At 38.3% G+C, this 22429-nt stretch overlaps 1 protein-coding gene and 1 pseudogene across 2 annotated transcripts in view; both read right to left on the reverse strand.

The window, feature by feature from the left end:
- The window catches only part of RSF1 (remodeling and spacing factor 1), a 163156-nt gene that overhangs the window by 62112 nt on the left and 78615 nt on the right, over nucleotides 1–22429 (reverse strand). For both annotated transcript variants that reach the window (XM_055283029.2, XM_055283028.2), the window contains exons 4-5: nucleotides 17318–17523; nucleotides 2119–2273 (exon numbers count right to left, since the gene is read on the reverse strand). In XM_055283029.2, coding sequence (XP_055139004.1) covers nucleotides 2119–2273; nucleotides 17318–17523 — 361 coding nt within the window. The remainder of the gene's footprint in view (nucleotides 1–2118; nucleotides 2274–17317; nucleotides 17524–22429) is intronic.
- LOC129484662 (ferritin heavy chain-like) lies at nucleotides 8798–11887 on the reverse strand (annotated as a pseudogene).

A 22429-nucleotide genomic window follows, 5' to 3' on the forward strand; every position in this document is an offset into this window, starting at 1 on the left:
CACTGTACTTCAGCCTGGGCGACAGAGAGAGATCCTGTCTCAAAGGAAAAAAAAAAAAGCTTTCTAAAGTAGTCTATAAGTTTAATTTTAACATATGAAAAATAATTTTTCAAAGCAGAAATTGGGCTTAGAAATAATACCACCACAGACATTTGAAATAAAACCACATAAGCAATGAAGGACGATAATCAACATTTCGGCTAAAAGCAATGCTTAATATATAGGAACATTATTATATACTACACAGAAAGGCATAATTCCTTGTTTACAAGCAATGCTTGCAGATATGGAATGCTTTCTATAAATGGTTTCCTGAGAGCAGCAAATAAAGGAATAACATTACTTTTAGGTTCTAATCGAAACTAGCAGAGGCAAACTAAAAGCAAAGAAAACATGATAAGGAAAGCAAATTCCTTCCCTTGTCATTAAAAGGTTATCAATAACAAATATTAACTAAAAAGATGTTGGTCAAAATTTCAGTTGGTTTCTTTCCTTTTGGAGAGCTCAGGACTTGGCTCTGTCTTCCTAGAATGGTTAGAATTTGATCTGCCTAGTTAAGTAAACTAGAAAACTCAATCAGAAATCAGGTTTAACAATTACAATTATCATAGACTTAAGAGTTTTCAAGCATAACAAAAAAATAAACAACCCAAAGAAAAAATGGACAAAGAACTTGAATAAACATTTTTCCAAAGAAGATATACAAATGGCCAATAAACACTTGAAAAGATAGATGCTTAACATCACTTATCATTAGGAACTAATAATTACAATGAGATGCTGTTATAAAAAAAAACAAACAGAAACAAGTGTTGGTGAGGATGGGAAGCAACTAGAGTCCTTGGGCATTACTGGAAGGAATGTAAAATGATGCAATTGCCGTGGAAAACAGTGCTTCCTCAAAAAATTAAACACAGAATTACCATATATGATCCAGCAATTCCACTTCTGGATTAAAAGAAGGGAAAGCAGGGACTCAAGAGATATCTGTACACCCAATTCATGGCAGCATTATTCACAATGTCCAAAAGGTGGAAGCAATTCAAGTGCCCACTGATGGATGAATTGATAAACAAAATGTGGTATATACATACAATGGACAATTATTCAATAATTTATTATTATTAAAAGGAAGAACATTCTGACATACACTACAACAGTGGTTCCCAACCTTTTGGCACCAGGAACCAGTTTCGTGGAAGACAATTTTTCTATAGGAGGTGGGTTGGGGGGATGGTTTTGGGATGAAACTGTTCCACCTCAGATCATCAGGCATTAGATTCTCATGAGGAGTGTGCAACCAAGATTCCTTGCATAAGTGGTTCACAATAGGGTTTGTGCTCCCATGAGAATTTAATGCCGCCACTGATCTGACAGGAGGTGGAGCTTGGGCGGTAATGCTCACTAGGGTGGTAATGCTCACTCGTCCCTGCTCACCTCCTGCTGTGCAACCTGGTTCCTAACAGGTTACAGACCGGTACTAGTCCTTGGCCCGGGGGTTGGGGACCCCTGTAACATGGATGAACTTTGAAGACACTATGCTATGTGAAATAAGCCTGTCACAAAAGTGCAAGCATTATGATTCCTTGGATATGAATGATCAAATTCATAAGAGACAGATAGCAGAATGAGAGATGCCAGGGGCTGAGGGGAAGGAAAAATGCAGAGTTTAGTGTTTAAAACATACAGAGCTTTAACTGAGAAAGATCAAAAAAGTTCTGGAGATGGATGGTGGTGATGGGTGCATCACAACAATATGAATGTACTTAATGCCACAGAACTGTATGGTTAAAAATGGTTAAAATGGTAAATTTTATGTTATATTTTGCCACAATAAAAAAGTTCATTAAATGTCTTCACATTCCTTAGTAAAAAATATTATGTTTTGATGATTTGAACATTTTTTACTAAGATTTTTTAAATGTTCTACATAAAAGAGCAACATATTCGATGTTTTTGGCCTCATTTTCTTTAAATTAAGGAAAAATCAACCTCCTTTTATAAGAAGGCTCCCAATTCAAATTGAGATAGAAATTCAGAATTATATAGTTGGGAAGAGGAGTGGAAGAATATGGAAGAGATTACAAAACAAAGCAAAACAAAACACACAAAAAAAACCTTGTTTAGGTGTTTCTTCCTCTTTTTTAGTCTCCTCATCCTCTAAGCTGGGACTTTCCCGAGAAGAGTTGTCTTGTTGGCTAGAGTTTTTCAATAGTACAGGATCAATTTGTGCTTTCAGGAGTGCAAGAGTCTCAGCCAACTCGTTTCGATTTCTAAACAAGGAAAAAAATAAGACAGCATAAAAATCTTTTTCCTGTTCTAGAGAACTTTCTGAATAATACCGACAGAAATTAAAATAAAAAAAGAAAAAGACATTAAGAACATCAAAAACACTGGTATAGCTAGCCCTAATTAACCCTGAATTTTAAAAGCACTAAGAAAAACACATTAAAATATACTGTTCTTCAGAGAGGAATATTAGATTTTCCTCTCTACTGATTGGAATGACAATGAATATCTCTTTGGTTGAAAAGAAAAGTAGGAACAAAATTAAGCAAAAATCAACGTTTGATAACTTTAAAAGTACTATGTAATCTCTAAGGAGATGAAATCAATGTAAAACGTGATTGCAAAAGTATTTTTTGTTTTGTTCTTGATTCATTTGGAAATAATTCTTTTCTACCTTCAGAGATAACAGTATTTGATATTGCTACAAAATTAAGATCCAGAACTTTCTGATTACAGCAAAACATCAGTTCCAATAACACAATTTAAAAACATAAAAAATTGTGGTAGCTGATTTTATTTTGCTAATAATGGTTTATAACTGATTCAACAATACCAGAAAATTCCAAATAAATAAGAGTCTAATCTATAAATTCTACTTAAAAAAAAAAAAAAAAAAAAAAAAGAGACATGGTCTCACTTCCTCATCCAGGATGGAGTGCAGTGACCTGATCATGGCTCACGGTAACCTCAAATTCCCAGGCTCAAGACCCTCCTAACTCAGCCTCCCAAGTAGCTAGGACTACAGTTGTATATCCCTATATCTGGCAAATAAAATCCTGTATTTTTACTAGCAAAAACGAAGGTGTGGTATGGTTAATTTAAATGCCACTTACAACTGAGAAAACTCACTTGGATATTTTTCTTGCTCAGACAAGCAAGAAATGCTGTCAGACAGTGCATAATGCTGAAGATAAAAAGCAGACCCTGGACTAAGAGTTGGGAAACTTAGTTCTAGATGTGCCACTAGGTTATTAATTAGCACCAAGATCCTCCCATCTGTGTTCTCAATGTGCGATGTAAATACCCCTAATTCAAAGTGAAAACTGCTAAGATGAAATGACTCGTTTTCTTATCTGTCACGTCACATATGGCTCCTACCCTCCTTTCCCTTTCCAATTCCATGCCAGCTAGATTCTACTGCTTTAGAGTAGGAACTCTGCATTCCAAAGAGCCCCTGAACAAGTCATATATCCTCATTAGGCCTCAGCTTTCTTATTTATAAAATAAAAGAACGGATTCTCTTGAGTATTACTAAATTGGTCTTCTAAATAAAGCAGTAAAATTGCCACTGATAAAAATCAGAAATTAAAATGACAACCATTTATTATACATGAGAATGAAACATACATGCTCATACATATCATATGAGCATATATAATAAACAGTCTAGAATTTTAATTATCTAATATCAAAAAGTAAGACTAGATGTTTTCTCAAAGTCTTGTCTGGTCCTGCCTCCATTTTACAGAAAGGAAAATTAAGACTCAGAGACTTTATTTTTGGCAAAGATCCAGTCCCCTAATTTCATTACAACCTACTTCTAACTTAAGGATCTATGCTTTATTACTACTCATATTCCACTGAGAATTCCATGTTAAAAAAAAGAAAAAGAGAATTCCATATGCAACAAATGGCTCAATCTATTTGTTATTTCTCAAAGTCATGGTGGGAACTGAAGAGTATATTGAAGTTATGCACCATACCAATTTTAAAAAGCTTCAAAACGTAAGAGAGATAATATTGCTAGGAAAATCTATTTCAATTACTTCCACTACTTTTTTTTTTTTTTTTTTGAGATGGCGTTTCACTCTTGTCACCCAGGCTGGAGTGCAATGGCAGGATCTTGGCTCACTGCAACCTCGTCCTCCTGGGTTCAAGCGATTTTCCTGCCTCAGCCTCCCTAGTAGCTGGGATTACGGGCACCCATCACCACGCCTGGCTAATTTCTTTTGTAATTTTAGTAGAGATGGGGTTTCACCATGTTGGTCAGGCTAGTCTCAAACTCCTGACCTCAAGTGATCTGCCCGCCTTGGCCTCCCAAACTGTTGGGATTACAAGCGTGAACCACTGCACCCAGCCTACTTCCACTACTTTAAGCAAAAAGGGAATTTAGCAGTAAAATTTATTAAAGAACAACTCCCTAAAAGGCTTTTTAATCTGTTCAATGTGTTTAAACACAAGCCTAAGGTAGTCGTTATTACATGAAAACAAAACTAACCATCTTTGGGTTTTTCCTATTTTGAACAATTTAAAAAATCCTAAATCTGAGTTAGTCAGAGGAAATTTTTATGAATTCCCTCAAATCACATCCAAATTTCTTAACACTATCTACAGAATCTTTTAGACTATGGACCCTAACAACAATCCAGTTGTTTTGCTACCCCTCCCTCACTTGTTCTCTGTTCTCCATACCATTTCTTCTCTCAGGCATGTTAAATCAGATATATCCCTCCAAAATACCAGGCTTTCTTAGGATATCAGGTGACTGATTGCACTTCTGCTCTCTTAGCCTGGAATGTGTTCCCCATGGCTAATTCCAGTTACTCTCTCAAAGACAAGTATAGAATGAATAAACAAAATGTAGTACATCTACATATGGAAATACTATTCAGCCATAAAAAGGAATAAAGTTCTGATTTATATTACATGGATAAACCTTGTAAAGATTATTCTACTTGAAAGTGGCCACACATGGCTGGGCGTGGTGGCTCACACCTGTAATCCCAGCACTCTGGAGGGCGAGGCAGGCGGATCACCTGAGGTCGGGAGTTCGAGACCAGCCTGACCAACATGGAGAAACAGGAAAGGAAAGGGGAAAGCAAAGAGGAAAGGGAAGGGAAAAGGGAAGAGGAAAGGGAAGGGAAAAGGGAAGGGAAGGGAAAGGAAGGGAAGAGGGAAGGGAAGGGAAAAGGGAAGGGAAAGGAAGGGAAAAGGGAAGGGAAGGGAAAGGGGAAGGGAAGGGAGAAGGGATACGTGAGAAGGGAAGGGAAGGAAAGGAAAGGGAAAGAAAGAAAGAGGCCACACACAGAAAGTCACACGTTGTATAATTCTATGTATATAAAATGTTGAGAATAGGCAAATTATAGACACAGAAAGATTGGTGGTTGCTAAGGGCTAGGAAAAGGGAGAATGAAGAATAACTGCTAATGGGTACAGCGTTTTCTTTTTAGGGTGAGAAAAAGATCCCGGTGTTAGATAGTGGTACCAGTTGCATAACTTGTAAAAAATACTAAAAACTACTCAATTATATATATTTTACAAAAAAGACATGGTGGCTTGGACAGGAATGTAGCTATGAAGGAGAAGTGATCAAATTCTAGATACAATCATGCATGAATTGCTGATTGGATTTGCTGTTAGGGTAGATGTGGAGTGAGAGAAAAAGCAAAGTTATGGATGTGCTCCAAGGTTTTGGGCCTTGGGGTTTACACTTGGTATAAAAGCAGTCTCTGTAGTCCCACTCTGTTCCTGAAGAAGCACCTGATGGACTCTGGTATAAGGTCTCTATTTGCTAAATTTCTCTCATCATTAATAACCAAACACTAACACTTGGTTATATTTACGTCTCTGCTTATCTTTTTCATTCCTAAAGAAATTCTATTGACATATTCCATAGGGTTGAGCCAATGAAAGGATGTAGCTGCTATTAACTGAGATGAGACGTTCATATTAGGGTAGAAAGGTTCAAAGTTTAGTTTTGGGCAGACTGGTTACTGACTTTGACTTAACCGGATTCTAAACTGTTATATTTTCCTATACTACCTTAAGTTAATATAGATTTCAATGAAATGGAACACGTCATCCTAACCATTATTATTGTGAAATATGATTTCTCCCAGCCTAGAAGTTGTTCAGAGTTTGAATTAGTGGTAGGTGCTAAACATTTCAGAAGCAATGAAGAAAAAACAAACAAACAAACAACAAAAATAAACAGAGGCCCCTGAACACCACGCCTACAAAAAAAAAAGTCAAGCATAGGCATTATCTTCTGCCAAGTATGAGCCAAGTACCTGGTTCTTCCACAGCACCCTTGATAATCTCCATCACAGACTTTGTGACTCTGTATTATGTAATATCTCCCTGTACCTTTCTCCCATAACAAAAAGTCCTTAAGAAATGAGACCAGGTCTTCACATCTACAGAGCATAGCACAGTATAAATATAACAAGTCTTGTGTAAATATTTTAAATATATGACTCCAGAGTTGAGAAACAATATTCCAACTTTTTGGTATAAATTCCAAATTATTCAGTAGGCAAAAAAAAAAAAAAAAATTATGGAGGCCAAGAAAACTGAAGAGAGGCATTAATTAGTAATATCAATAGCAGTACTATTAATCTAAGATGTTAACATTAGTGAATGAGCACTGTGTTCCAAGCATTAATTATTCCAAGAGTTTTATATTAATTAGTTCATATAATTCCAATATAACCCAATTAAATAGGTATTAAATTATTCCCATTTTATGACTGAGGAAACTGAGGACACGGAGAGAGGTATGGTAATTTGCCTAAGGTAAGTTAGTACAATTTAGCAAGACTGAATTTTGGATAGTCTGACTTTAGAGCCCTTCTTAATCACTGTGCTATATTAGCAAGTTTTACATATATATATATGGTTTAAAAATGCATTCATACAGTTTGTAATTATGGGTACATGAAAACTGTATATACTATTTCAAATTCAGCTTTTTGAAAATGACTGTCAAACCATTATCAATTTTGAAAATATTTTTAATGAGGTATAATTCACATACTGTAAAATAAACATATTTTAAGCACTCAGTTCATCAGTTCTGAGAAATGCATACATTGTATAATCGACACCACAATCAACATAAGGAATATCACTATTCCCACAAAAATTCCCTCCTGTCCTTTCCTACTCAATTCCTTTTTCCTATCAAAGCAAGAAGAAATCAAGTTTTGATTATGATAACCATAGATGATACAGTTTGGCTGTATCCCCACCCAAATCTCATCTTGAATTGTAACTCCCACAATTCCCATGTGTTGTGGGAGGAACCCAGTGGGAGGTGATAGAATTATGGGGTGTGTCTTTCCTGTTCTGTTCTCGTGATAGTGAATGAGTCTCATGAGATATGACGGTTTTAAAAACGGGAGTTTCCTGCACAAGCTCTTTCTTTGCCTGCCGCCATTGATGTTAAGACATGACTTGCTCCTCCTTGCCTTCTGCCATAATTTTGATGCCTCCCCAGCCATGTGGAACTGTGAGTCCAATTAACCTCTTTATTTTGTAAATTGCCCAGTCTTGTCTTTATCAGCAGCATGATAACGGACTAATATAGTAAATTGGTACCAGGAGTGGGGCGTTGCTGAAAAGGTACCTGAAAATGTGGAAACAGCTTAAAAATGGGTAAAAGGCAGAGGCTGGAACAGTTTGGAGGGCTCAGAAGAAGATATGAAAATGTGGGAAAGTTTGGAACTTCTCAGAGACTTGTGGAATGGCTATGACAAAAATGCTGACAGCAATATGAACAATAAGGTCCAGGCTGAGGTAGTCTCAGAAGGAGATGACGAACTTGTTCCCCAACTGGAGTAAGGGTGAGTTTTGTTATGTTTTAGCAGAGACTGGTGGCCTTTTCCTCTGCCCTAGAGATTTGTGGAACTTTGAACATGAAGGAGATGATTTAGGGTATCCGGAGGAAGAAATTTCTAAGCAGCAAAGCATTCAAGAGGTGACCTGAGTGCTGTTAAAGGCATTCAGTTTTATAAGGGAAGCAGAGCATAAAAGTTGGAAAATTTGTAGCCTGGCAATGTGATAGAAAAGAAAATCTCATTTTCTGAGGACAAATTCAAGCTGGCTGCAGAAATTTACATAAGAAACAAGGAGCCAAATGTTATCCCTGAGACAACGGGGAAAATGTCTCCAGGTATGTCAGAGGTCTTCACGGCAGCCCCTCCTATCACAGGCCTGGAGGCCTAGGAGGAAAACATGGTTTCATGGATCAGGCCCAGGGTCCACGTGCTATGTGCAGCCTAGGGACTTGGTGCCCTGCATCTCAGCCACTCCAGTCATGGCTGAAAGCTGTCAATGCAGAGCTCAGGCTGTGGCTTCAGAAGGTGCAAGTCCCAAGCCTTGGCAGCTTCCATGTGGTGTTGAACCTGTGAATGCACAGAAGAATTGGAGTTTGGGAACCTCTGCCTAGATTTCAGAAGATGTATGGAAACACCTGGATGCCCAGGCAGAAGTTTCCTGCAGGGGTGGGGGGCCTTCATGGAGAACCTCTGCTAGGGCAGTGTGGAAAGGAAATGTGGGGTCAGAGCCCCCACACAGAGTCCCTACTGGGGCACCACCTAGTGGAGCTGTGAGAAGAGGACTACTGTCCTCTAGACCCCAGAATGGTAGATCCACTGACAGCTTACACCGTGTGCCTGGAAAAGACGCAGATACTCAAGGCCAGCCAGTGAAAACAGCCAGGAGGGAGGCTGTACAGGGGCGCAGCTCCCCAAGACCATGGGAACCCACCATTTGCATCAGCATGACCCAGATATGAGATAGTCAAAAGAGATGATTTTGGGGCTTTAAGATTTGACTGCCCTGCTGGATTTCAGACTTGCATGGGGCCTGCAGCCCCTTTGTTGTGGCCAATTTATCTCATTTGGAATGGCTGTGTTTACCCAATGCCTGTACCTCCACTGTATCTAGGAAGCAATTAACTTGCTTTTGATTTTACAGTCTCACAGGAAGAAAGGACTTGCCTTGTCTCAGATGAGATGTTGGACTGTGGACTTTTCAGTTAATGCTGAAATGAGTCAATACTTTGGGGGACTGTTGGGAAGGCATGATTGGTTTTGAACTATGAGGACATGAGATTTAGGAGGGGCCAGGGGCAGAAAAATATGGTTTGGCTGTGTCCCCACCCAAATCTCATCTTAAATTGTAACTGCCACAATTCCCACCCGCTGTGGGAGGAATCCGGTGGAAGGTGATTGAATTAAGGGCGAGGGTTCATTTCCTGTGAGTGAATGAGTCTCACGAGATCTGATGGTTTTAAAAACAGGAGTTCCCTGCACAAGCTCTCTCTTTCTTTGCCTGCCGCCATCAATGAAAGGCATGACTTGCTCCTTCTTGCCTTCTGCCATAATTCTGAGGCCTGCCCAGCCACATGGAACTGTAAGTCCAATTAAACCTCTTTCTTTTGCAAATTGCCCAGTCTTGGGTATATCTTTATCAGCAGCATGAAAATGGACTAATACAACAGATTTTTAATTTTATTAATTCTAGAACTTATCACAAATGGAATCAAACAGTATGTGCTTCTTTCACATACAAGGAATTTTGAGACAAATCCATATAGTTTCATAGGTCATCCCTTTTTATTGCTTAGTAATAATTCATTGTATGAGTAATGTTAAGAATAAAGATGCTATGAACATTCTTATACAAGGCTTTTTGTAAACATGTTTTCATTTCTCTAATATACATACCCAGAAATGAAATTTATAGGTTATGGAATAATAGTTTGTTAACATTTGAAGAAACTGCAAAACTGTTTCCCAAAGTGGTTGTATCATTTTACATATACAGCAAGGTGTTTCAGTTGGTTCATATCCTTGCTAACATTTGGTGCTGTAAGCCATTTTCATTTTACTAATTCTAATGGAAGTAAGGTAATACCTCATGGTGGTTTTAACTGGAAATTCTACAATGAATAATGATGCTAAGCACTTTTTCATATGAATACTGGCCATATGTATATATTCTTTATGAAGTAACTGCTCAACAGTCTGCATATAACTTTATTTTCCTTAGTATACTTCGTATAAAAGTACTTTCTGTAGTCCCACTAAGATCCTGAAGAAGCTTGTGATGGAATGTGGTCTATGGTCTTTATTTGCTAAAATTCTCTAATCATTAATAACCAAACACTACCACCTTGTTACGTTTACATCTTTGCTTATCTTTTTTTTTTTTTTTGAGACACAGGGTCTCACTCTGTTGCCCAGGCTAGAGTGCAGTGGTACAATCACAGTTCACTGCAGCCTCAAGCTCCTGTGCTCAAGCAATCCTCCCACCTCAGCCTCTCAAGTCACTGAGACTACAGGCAAGTGCCACCACACCTGGCTGATTTTTGTATTTTTTGTAGAGACAGGGTTTCGTCATGTTGCCTAGGCAGGTATCCAACTGCTGGGTTCAAGCAAACTGCTCACCTGGGCCTCCCAAAGTGCTGAGGTTACAGGTCTGAGCCATCATGCTGAGCCCATCTTTTTCATTCCTAAACAAATTCTATTAACATACCCCATGGGGTGAATAAAATCACTTATTACATCATATTTGATTAGATGTAAAAATTTTTTTTCCGTACTTTTATCTTCTTTCATTGAGGCCTAGAGATGAAATAATACTTTTGTGGCAATTCTGTTTTAAACATTAACTGGAAAAAGTAGGACACTAGCTGGAGCTTAAACATTTTTGCTATTGAAACCTGTTATAATACTTCGTTGAGCCATATGAAATCACCATTTTTATAGGTCAAAATGTTCAAATGTTAACAATTTCATATGGTTTGATGAAACTTAACTACTTCCATTGTTTTGTAAATCACATACTAAATCTTGTTTCAACTTGAAGTATAATTCTTTATATATAAGTTAATTGCTTCCTATCTATTCATCTAATATGTATATTTATATTATTATTTTTTTGGGGGGGTACCAAATTTCTTTATTTGAAGGAATGATACAAATCAAAGAACTTAAGTGGATGTTTTGGTAAAACTTATAGAAAACGTAAAGGAAACCCCAACATGCATGCACTGCCTTGGTGACCAGGGAAGTCACCCCACGGCTATGGGGAAATTAGCCTGAGGCTTAGCTTTCATTATCACTGTCTCCCAGGGTGTGCTTGTCAAAGAGATATTCTGCCAAGCCAGATTCGAGTGCTCCCATCTTGTGCAAGTTGGTCACATGGTCACTCAATTCTTTGATGGCTTTCACTTGCTCATTCAGGTAATGTGTTTCAATGAAGTCACACAAATGGGGGTCATTTTTGTCAGTGGCCAGTTTGTGCAGTTCCAGTAGTGACTGATTCACATTTTTTCCCAAATGTAACGCACACTCCATCGCATTCAGCCCGCTCTCCCAGTCATCACAGTCTGGTTTTTTGATATCCTGAAGGAAGATTCGGCCACCTCATTGGTTCTGCAGCTTCATCAGTTTCTCAGCATGTTCCCTCTCCTCATGAGATTGGTGAAGAAAGTATTTGGCAAAGTTCTTCAAAGCCACATCATCGTGGTCAAAGTAGTAAGACATGGACAGGTAAACGTAGGAGGCATAGAGCTCCAGGTTGATCTGGCGGTTGATGGTGGCCTCTGAGTCCTGGTGGTAGTCCTGGCGCACCTGCGAGGTGGACGTGGTCGTCATGGCAGCGACTAAGGAGAGGTGGCAGCGGTGGCTGCGCGGCGCTGGGGCAGCGGCAGGGGCCTTGGGGCGGTCAGAGGGTTCGGTGAAGAGGTGAGGGACGGCTGGCTATGGGCAGCCGGCCCAGGTGGGGGACGAGCGCCGGGTTCCGTCCAAGCACTGTTGAAGCAGGAAACCCCGACGACTCTTGGCGAAGAACGTCTCTATATTTATATTATTAATTTTGCAACTAGCAGGAATGGAAGTTGCTATGTAACAGTACAAGTTTTAAGACTGTGGTGATGTTATGGTATGAAATTTTCAGTAGAAGATCAACTATGTAAAATTATCCCTTTCTGGTGGATTCTCATTTTTTAAAAAATTCCATTTGATTTTTAATTTGTAAAGTTCAGTTATATTTCTAAATTTATCAATCATTAAGAAGGCTGACTTATTAGCTTTAGAAAACGGAACCCTAAAGACTAGATAACTTTTGTTATATAATCCTCTTTTAAGAATTAGGTAGAAACACGTTTCCAACACCAGCCGATCACCAAGAAAATAATACTGTTACGTTAAAGAAACTGTTTTAAGAAAAAACAAGAGGCTTTTAATTTACTAGTAAAAAATAATATTTACTAGCTAAGAAAAGCACCTAAGTGCAACCTATTAAATGAAAAAGTCAAAGTCAAAATCTTATTTGCTTTACTTGTTCTTTCCTTATCACTTGATTTTCCTTTTTCTTTTTTTTTTGAGATGGAGTCTGCTCTGCTGTCGCCAGGCTGGAGTGCAGTGGCGCAATCTCGGCTCACTGCAACCTCTGCCTACTGGGTTCAAGTGATTCCCCTGCCTCAGCCTTCTGAGTAGCTGGGACTACAGGCACACACCACAATGCCAGCTAATTTTTGTATTTTTAGTAGAGACGGAAGTTCACCATGTTGGCCAGGATGGTCTCCATATCTTGACCTCATGATCCGCCCGCCTAGGCCTCCCAAAGTGCTGGGATTACAGGTGTGAGCCACCGTGCCCAGCCATCACTTGGTTTTCTAAAGAAATCTCTTGCTAAAAAGATTACTGCCTCTTACAAAACTCCACTTCGCATAAACTTGCACGTTTAATTGAAAAATGTTTGACAACATCTATCAGTCTTAAGACAATCACTCCCCTGCAATGTAAAAGGAAAAACAAACGTTCTTGCTCCTGTCAAAACTCAGTTCTGCTTCCCCATAATTTGAATCCAGTGATCCTGGCTCAGCCTTTGAGATATTCTTCTACAAATCAATCCTTTAAATGTTTGAAGACATTTATGTCTGAGTAAATTTCTGCTAGATAAAGCATTTTCAGTTCATTCAATCATCTTCTTTGTGGTTTTTCCCATAATGGACTTTACTATATTAATGTTTATTTCAGAGTCTGCCATTCAAACAGAAATACCATGCTCCAGGTATGATCTCATCCAAGTCAAATGAGATGATGCCCCACATTATTTTAGGCACTAAATATATATTAGTGACAACTAAGATCTTATCTTTATGAGGCAAAAATTATTACAATGTTTTCTACATTCAACCTTTGCAACAATGAGACACCTATGTGGACAAGACAGTTTACTATGTTTGTCAGTAAGATTTCCACTGTGTTGGGTTAAAGCTAATTGGAATGTCATGTCATAGAACATCTCATTTATAATATGCATAAACACACCCAACTGAAAATTTGAGATAAATTATTGTCCTTCCCCAGAAAATATGCATATAATATTCACCTAAAATCTATTCCTTACAAGTTGAGGCCTTTCACAGGTGCCTGCAGCCCCTCTTAGAGATCTTAGAGCTATACTATTCACTATTACATCACCAATTGTTTAGCACAGTACCTATTACACAAGCATATATGTAATAGAATTTATAAATTTAATAAAATAAAGGAATGTTAGTATGACAATCAGCTGTTTAAAAACTGAATTTCATTACACAAAATCAGAGAGTCAATAAACCAAATGATTTCTGAATGGTCCCAAATATTTCCACATTATTTGGGCAATGTTCCCTGGCTCATTGTAAATAGAAATATATGTATTAATAGATGTCATCAAAATGGCTAAAAATAACCTGGCACCATTTTCTAAAGAAATTTGTGGTTGTGAAAATGAGAAAACTATGGGATGAGTATGGTGGCTCACACCTGTAATCCCGGCACTTTGGGAGGCCACAGCAAGTGAATAGCTTGTGCTCGGGAGTGGGAGACCAGCATGGTCAACATGGCGAAACCCCGTCTCTACTAAAAGTACAAAAATTAGCCAGGTGTGGTGGTTCACACATGTAATCCCAGCTACTCAGGAGGCTGAGGCAGAAGAATCGCTTGAACCCGGGAGGCATAAGTTGCAGGGAGCTGAGATCGCACCACTGCACTCCACACTCCAGCCTGGGCAACAAAGCAAGATCCTGTCTCAAAAAAAAAAAACTAAAAAAAAAAAATGGAAAACCGTGTGCAGGCATTAATCTACACAAGCATTTCCTTCTGAACAACTGCCACATACACCATTTTGTTTATCAAAAACAAATTTTAACAAATGGAAAGAAGTTTTATGAGTTTTGGGGTGTGTGTGTGTGTTTAAAAAAGGCAGAAGCCCAAGGAATAAAACATGGAGAAATGGTCAAGCATGAGAAGAGGTGAAAGCAACATCAGGAGAATTTTCTGACCTTTCTGCTGATAAATATTTCTTTAGTGAATAAACTAAATTTCAGTCTTTGGAGTTAGAAAGGTTGTAAGAAAAGCAAATAGCTGGCCGGGCATGGTGGCTCACGCCTGTAATCCCAGCACTTTGGGAGGCCGAGGCAGGCAGATCATGAGGTCAGGAGATCCAGACCATCCTGGCTATCACAGTGAAACCCCATCTCTACTAAAACTACAAAAAATTAGCCAGGCATGGTGGCGGGTGCCTGCAGTCCCAGCTACTTGGGAGGCTGAGGCAGGAGAATGGCGTGAACCCGGAAGGCAGAGCTTGCAGTGAGCCAAGATCGTGCCACCGTACTCCCGCCTGGGTGACAGAGTGAGACTCCGTCTCTAAAAACAAAAAACAAAAGAAAAGCAAATAGTTAAAAAGTTAAAAAGGTGGAAATAAAAAGAGAAAAGGTTTATTGAGCATGTATTACAGTGCCAGTACCATTTCTCATATATTCCTCACAACAACTTTTTGAGGAAGTATTATCACTTTCAAAGTACAGGAATGTAACTCTCAGAAAAATTAAGTACAGTTAGCCCTCCATATCCACAGATCAAAATATTTAGAAAAAAATAAACTACAGCGAATACAATAAAAATACAAATTAAAACTATAGTATAACAATTTTATACCTAGCATTTACAATGCATTAAGTATTGTAAGTATATGGGAGGATGTGCATAGGTTATACACAAATATTATGTAAAGGGCTTAAGCATTTGCAGATTTTGTTATCCATGAGGGTCTGGAACCAGTGCTCCCTGCATACCAAGGGACAAATGTAATGTGTCTACAGATGGTAAGTGGATGAACCCAGATTCAAACATAACTGTTAACTCTAAAATTTCACATCATGCATTAAGGTATAACCTACTTAAAACAGTATACATTAGACATTTTTTTTTTGGAGATGGAGCCTCGCTGTGTTGCCCAGGCTGGAGTACAGTGGCGTGATCTTGGCTCACTGCAACCTCCCCCTGCTGGGTTCAAGCGATTCTCCTGCCACAGCCTCCCGTGTAGCTGGGATTACAGGCGTGTGCCACCAAACCCAGCTAATTTTTTTTTTTTATTTTAGTAGAGACAGGATTTCACCATGTTGGCCAGGATGGTCTCGATCTCCTGACCGCGTAATATGCCCACCTCAGCCTCCCAAAGTGCTGGGATTACAGGCGTGAGCCACCGTGCCCAGCCTTCCAGTTCTTTTTATCTTGAACTCCTCTCATAAATTACACCTCTGCCTCCCGGGTTCAAGCAATTCTCCTGCCTCAGCCTCCCGAGTAGCTGGGAGTACAGGCGTGCGTCACCATGCTTGGCTAATTTTTTGTATTTTTAGTAGAGATGGGGTTTCACCATGCTAGCCAGGCTGGTCGCGAACTCCTGACCTCGTGATCCTCCCACCTCGGCCACCGAAAGTGATGAGATTACAGGTGTGAACCACCACACCCAGCCCATTAGACATTATTTTGAACAACTATGACTGATCAATAGTAATCATTATTTCACTGTCATATTTTCTTCATCTACAAAGAAGAAAAGAATGTTTTAAACAACTACGCAAAGTTAATATGGGAAATAATAGAAACAGTGGTATAATGTCATGAATAGATCATATTTGGTCTTTGTATTTAAAGGAGAAATGGTAAATAAATTTTAGTTTAGGACTACTTTGTTTACCTCCGTTTAGCAAATTAATTACAAGGAAAATAATGTAATGATACATGCTTATAAAACAATCTCCCATGAGATTAATCAGTACACATTTATTCTTAGGGAATGAAAATTGAGCTTTTCTACGGGTTATTTTTTCAAAGCATTAATAAATAATCACTAAGAGAAATCTGCTGAAATTCAAAATGGGGCAAAAAACAGATATGAGTTAACGTCAGGAAAGTTTTTCATAAGCTAGCGGTTAGATAGGTATGAGTTTTCCCTACTTTATAGGACCCCGATGTCTTCCAAATTAATATAATTTGTGGAATATTTCTAAATAATAAAGTTATAGTGACAGAAAACTAAAGACACAAAGATTCTGTAATAATGGTTCTAGTATTACTCATAGGTTTAAGTTATATTTCATGGTTATATATTAAATGTTTCTGTTCAAATATATTTGTCAACACAAATAAAAAATCAAGATTTTTAAAAAGAGAACTATGACAAAAAAGTGCAATGTTCCCAAGATTTCCTCAGAACTCCAATAAAGAAATGTATGCACAGCAAATAGAATATATACTGTGTCAAGATGAACTGGATAAATTAAAATAATTAGAACTAGTTAATGCTGAATAGAAAACTATAGCTAAAGGCTGGGAGTGGTGGCTCACGCCTGTAATCCCAGCACTTTGGGAGGCCGAGGCAGGTGGATCACCTGAGGTCGGGAGTTCGAGACCAGCCTGACCAACATGGAGAAACCTCATCTCTATTAAAAACACAAAATTAGCTGGGCGTGGTGGCACATGCCTGTAATCCCAGCTACTCAGGAGGCTGAGGCAGGAGAATTGCTTGAACCTGGGAGGCTGAGGTTGCAGTGAGCTGAAATCGCGCCATTGCACTCCAGCCTGAGCAACAAGAGCGAAACTCCGTTTAAAAAAGAAAAGAAAACTATAGCTAAATAAGAACCAAACAATGCTTTTCTTGTGCTTTTGTCTAACAATGTATTTTTCTGTCCATATTATTTATAATTATTCAGATTCTGGCTTCCTGATGTATAAGGTATGTGTATATAATATGGACTGAACTGCTGAATATATTCATTTACTTGACAAATAAAAAACTAACTGCATACTATGGGTATTACGCTGGATACTAGGTGAGGCCTTGACAACTCCCAAAACCCACACACAAAAAACCACTTCTGTCTCACACATAACATCCTAGTTTTGAAACGAGATCAATGTACAAAACACACAAATAAGTGTAAAAAGGTTCCAATAAAAGATACCTGACAATGCATTTCCATGAAGAGCCATCTTGATCATCTTGTTCTTCTATGTACATTCTGACATTGTGATCTTGGTCCAATTGGTACCAGTACATGAGGCCATCTTTGTCTCGCCCAATTGGCTGGAGACGCATAGTATCGGCATCCTCCTCATTAATAATATTCTTGAATTTGAGATTGTCATCAAACTGACACTCACAGAGGTACTGAAAAATAGTCATAACATGGCTTAAAATACCTCACAAATATTTCTCCATCACAGTAAATATGATACAACTGTAGAATTGATTCAGGGAAAGCAGTGGACAGAACACATATACTGTATTCCTTCTTTCACTATCCTCTCCCCACTTTCATACAAACTGTTTAGAATAGCCAATATTTTAAGATAACATTTTATATTAACACCATACCAATCTATAGGTTTAACACAACCACTGACACACAAATCAAGTTTTATTTCAAAAGGAATGAGCCCGTTTGCACTAAAAACTCCCAAATCATCTCATGGTATAAGATTTTCTGTTTTAGGCCAGGCACAGTGGCTGACACCTGTAATCCCAGCACTTTGGGAGGCTGAGGCAGGAGGATCGCTTGAGTCCAGGAGTTAAAGACTAGCCTGGGCAACATGGTGAAACCCTGTCTCTACAAAAAATACAAAAATTTGCCAGGTATGGTGGTGCACGCCTACAGCCCCAGCTATTTCGGAGGCTGAGAGGTTGAGGATGTGGTGAGCTGTGATCTTGCCACTGCACTCTGGCTTGGGCAACAGAGCAAGAATCTGTCTCAAAAAAAATTTTCTATTAAAAAATTTTCATATTTTTTTTTACATTTTCTTTGTTTAAAACGACAAATAAAAATTGCATATATTTATGGTATACACCATGGTATTCTGATATATGTGTATAGTGTGGAATGGCTAAACCAAGCCAATAAACACATCTATTACCTAATGTACTTAGAATTTTTGGTGGTGAGAACATTTAAAATCTAGCCTCTTAGCAATTTTCAAATATATTATATATTGTTATTATCTATAGTCACCATGTTGTACAACTGATCTCCTGAACTAATTCCTCCTGTCTGACTTTTTGTAGCTTGGGCCAGTATCTCCCCAGTCTACCCCTCACCTCCCTAATCCCTGGTAATCACCACTCTACTCTGATTCTATGAGTCTGACTCTTTTAGATTCCACATTAAGTAGTATCATGGGGTATTTCTTTCAGTGCCTTGCTTATTTTACTTAACATAATGACCTCCAGGTTCAACCGTGTTGTCACGAAAGCAGGAATTTCCTTCTTTTCATTTTACATTCTTCTGTTGGCGGACATTTAGAATGATCCTGTATCTTGGTTATTGTGATTAATGCTGCAGTGAACACACGGGAGTGCAGATACCACTTCAAGAAACAAATTCTTCTTCCTTTGGATATATATTCAGCAGTAGGATGCTGAATCATATGGTAGTTCTATTTCGAATTTTTTGAGGAGCCTCCATGCTATTTTTCATAATAGCCAAACTAATTTACATTCTCACAATCAGCGTGCGAGGCTTCCCTTTTCTTTTTTCTTTTTTGAGACAGAGTTTCATTCTGTCACCAGGCTGGAGTGCAGTGGCGCGATCTCGGCTCACTGTAACCTCCGTCTCCTGAGTTCAAGACATTCTCCTGCCTCAGCCTCCTGAGTAGCTGGGACTACAGAGGCGTGCCACCACGCCCAGCTAATTTTTGTATTTTTAGTAGAGACGGGGTTTCATCATGTTGGTTAGGATGGTCTTGATCTCTTAACCTCTTGATCTGCCTGCCTTGGCCTCTCAAAGTGCTGGGATTACAGGCATGAGCCACTGCGCCTGGCCTCAAGGGTTCCCTTTTCTGTACATCTTTACCAAACTTGTTATCTCTTGTCTTTTTTTTGATAACAGCCATCCTAACAAGCATGAAGTGATATTCCATTGTGGTTTTAAAATGCATTTCCCTGATAATTAGTGATACTGAGCATTTATTCATAAAACTTTTGGCCATTTCCTACGTCTTTTCCTGAGAAATATCTGTTGAAGTCCTTTGCCCATTTTCAAATCAGATTACTTGTTTTCTTGCTGTTGCTTGAGTTCTTTATATGGTTTGAATATTGAACTCTTCTAGTAGTTTTATACTTTCGGGTCTATATTTAAGTCTTTAATCCACTAAGATAATTTCTGTGTATGGTGTAAGATAAGGGTCTAATTTCATTCTCCTGCATGTAGATGACCAGTTTTCCCAGCACCATTTATTGAATAGACTGTCCTTTGCACAGTATGCAATCTTGATACCACTGTCAAAAAGCAACTGACCATCAATACATGAGTTTGTTTCTGGGCTTTCTGTCCTGTTCCGGTGGTCAATGTATCTGCTTTTTACCAGTACCATGTTGTTTTGATTACTATAACTTAGTAGATTTTTGAGATCAGGTAGTATAATGCCTCCAGCTTTGTTCTTCTGGCCCAAGACTGCTTTGGTTACTCACGTTCCTGTGGTTCCATATGAATTTTAGGGTTGTGTTTTATTTCTGTGAACAATGCCATTGGAATTTGATAGGGATTGCATTGAATCTGTAGATCACTTTGGGCAGTATGGACATCTTAACAAGATTAATTCTTTTAATCCATGAACATAGGATATCTTTTCATTTGTCTTTTCTTTCATTAATGTTTTGTAGTTTTCAGTATAGAGATCTTTTACCTCTTTGGTCAACTTTACTCCTAAGTATTTTATTTTTTGATGCTATTGTAATGAATTTGTTTTTATAATTTCTTTTTTGGATAGTCTGTGATTTATGAGTAGAAACACTTCTGATTTTTGTATATTGATTTTATATCTCGCAATTTTACTGAATTCATTTATTAGTTCTAATAGTCTGTCGATAGAGTCTTTAGGATTTTTTATACATAAAATCATGCCATCTGCAAACAGTCACAATTTAACTTCTTCCTTTCCAATTCAGATGACTTATTTCTTTTTGTACCTAACTGTTCTGGCTAGGACTTCCAGTACTATGTTGAATATAAGTGGCAAGTAGGTGTGCTTGTCTTGCTCCTGATGTTAAAGGAAAAGCTTTCAGTTTTTCACTGTTGGGTACCATGTAAACTGAGGGGTTGCTTTATATGGCCTTTACTGCACGGACACATATTCTTTTCATACCTAATTTGTTCAGAGTTTTTATCATGAAAGCAAAGTTGAATTTTCTCAAATGTTTTTTCTGCATATATTCATATGATCATATAATATTTGTCCTTCATTCTCTTAATGTGGAGCATCACAACTTTATTTAGTTAATCAATTAATTTTTTGAGACAGTCTTGCTCTGTCACCCAGGCTAGAGTGCAGTGGTGTGATCACAGCTCAGTGCAACCTCTGCCTCCTGAGCTCAAGCGATTCTCCTGCCTCAGCCTCCCTAGTAGTTGGAATTACAGGTATGCGTCACCACGCCCAGCTGATTTTTGTACTTTTAGTAGAGATGGGGTTTCACCATGTTGACCAGGCTGGTCCTGAACTCCTGACCTCTACTGATCCATCCGCCTCAGCCTCCCAAAGTGCTGGGATTACAGGTGTGAGCCACCCCACCTGGCTTATTTATTTTTTAAAGACAAGAGTCTCACTCTGTTATCCAGGCTGAAGTGCAGTGGCACGATCACAGCTCAAGCAATCCTCTGCCTCAACCTCCCCAGTAGCTAGGTCTACAGGTACATGCCACTACACCCAGCTAGCTAGCTTTTTAAAATATTTTCGCTGTGTTGCCCAGGCTGGTGTCGAACTCCTGGACTCAAGTGATTCTCCTGCCTCAGCTGCCCAAAGTGCTGGGATTACAGGTGTGAGCCACTGTACCTGGCCATGTATCACATTTATTGATTTGCATATGATGAACAATCCTTGCATTCCGGGATAAATCCCACTTGATCATGGTGAATGATCCCATTTATGTGCTATTAAATTTGGTTGCTAGTATTTTGTTAAGGATTTTTGCATCTGTGTTCATTGGGAATATTACTTTTCTTATAGTGCTTGTGTCCAGCTTTGGGATCAGTATAATGCTGGCCTTCTAAAATTAGTCTGGAAGTATTTTCTCCTCTAAAGTTTTTTAGAAGACATTGAGAAGGACTAGTATTAGTTATTCTTTAAATGTTTGGTAGAATTCAGCTGTGAAGCCATCATACCCTGGGCTTTTCTCTGATGGGACATTTTTCACTACTGGTTCAATTTTCTTACTTGTTATTGGTCTGTTCAGATTTTCTATTTCTTCGTAATTCAGTCTTAGTAAGATACATGCTTCTAGTATATATCCATTTTTTTTCTATATAATCCAAACAATTGTTCATAGTTGTTTCTATGATCCTTTGTATTTCTGTGGTATTGGTTATAATGTCTCCACTTTAATTTCTGATTTAACTCTTCTCTCTTTCTTAGCCTAGCTAAAGGCTGTCAGTTTTGTCTTCTCAAAAACCAACTCTTAGTTTTGTTTATCTTTTCTACTATTTTTTTCTAGTCTCTATTTCATTTAATTTTACTCATATCTTGGTTATTTTCTTCCTTCTACTGAGTTTGGGTTTAGTTTGTTCTTTTAGTTTCTTGCAGTGTAACATTAGGTTGTTATTTGAGATCTTTCTTCTTTTTTTAATATGGCCATCGATTGCTATAAACTTCCCTCTTAGATTTGCTTTTGCTGCATTTTGTAAGTTCTGGCATGTTGAGTTTCCATTTTCATTTCTCTCAAGAGTTTTAAAATTTCCTTTTGGATTTTTTTTTTAACATGTTGGTTAATCAGGAGTCATGGTATAAAACTTTCAATAATTCTCTCTTCCAGGTTTTAGGTGAACATTATTCTTAAAGGACTATTCGTTTTTGAAAGCCTGAGACATATGCAGTTTTCAAGGAAGGTAGATTTTCACTGATGGCTGGCTCTGGAGAATTCTCTTAATAAAAAGATATTCACATACTAGATTGGAAGAACTAACTAACTTTTTGTTATGTATTTTGTATATGATTAGGGTGTAAGTCAGATTTCTTCCTGAGTATCTCTGCCCGGGCAGACAACACATTAAGTTACTTCCTATTATAGCCCTTATGCCTTTGCCTATGTC

This window comes from Symphalangus syndactylus, chromosome 6 (genome assembly GCF_028878055.3).
Source record: "Symphalangus syndactylus isolate Jambi chromosome 6, NHGRI_mSymSyn1-v2.1_pri, whole genome shotgun sequence".
Classification (NCBI taxonomy): Eukaryota; Metazoa; Chordata; class Mammalia; order Primates; family Hylobatidae; genus Symphalangus; species Symphalangus syndactylus.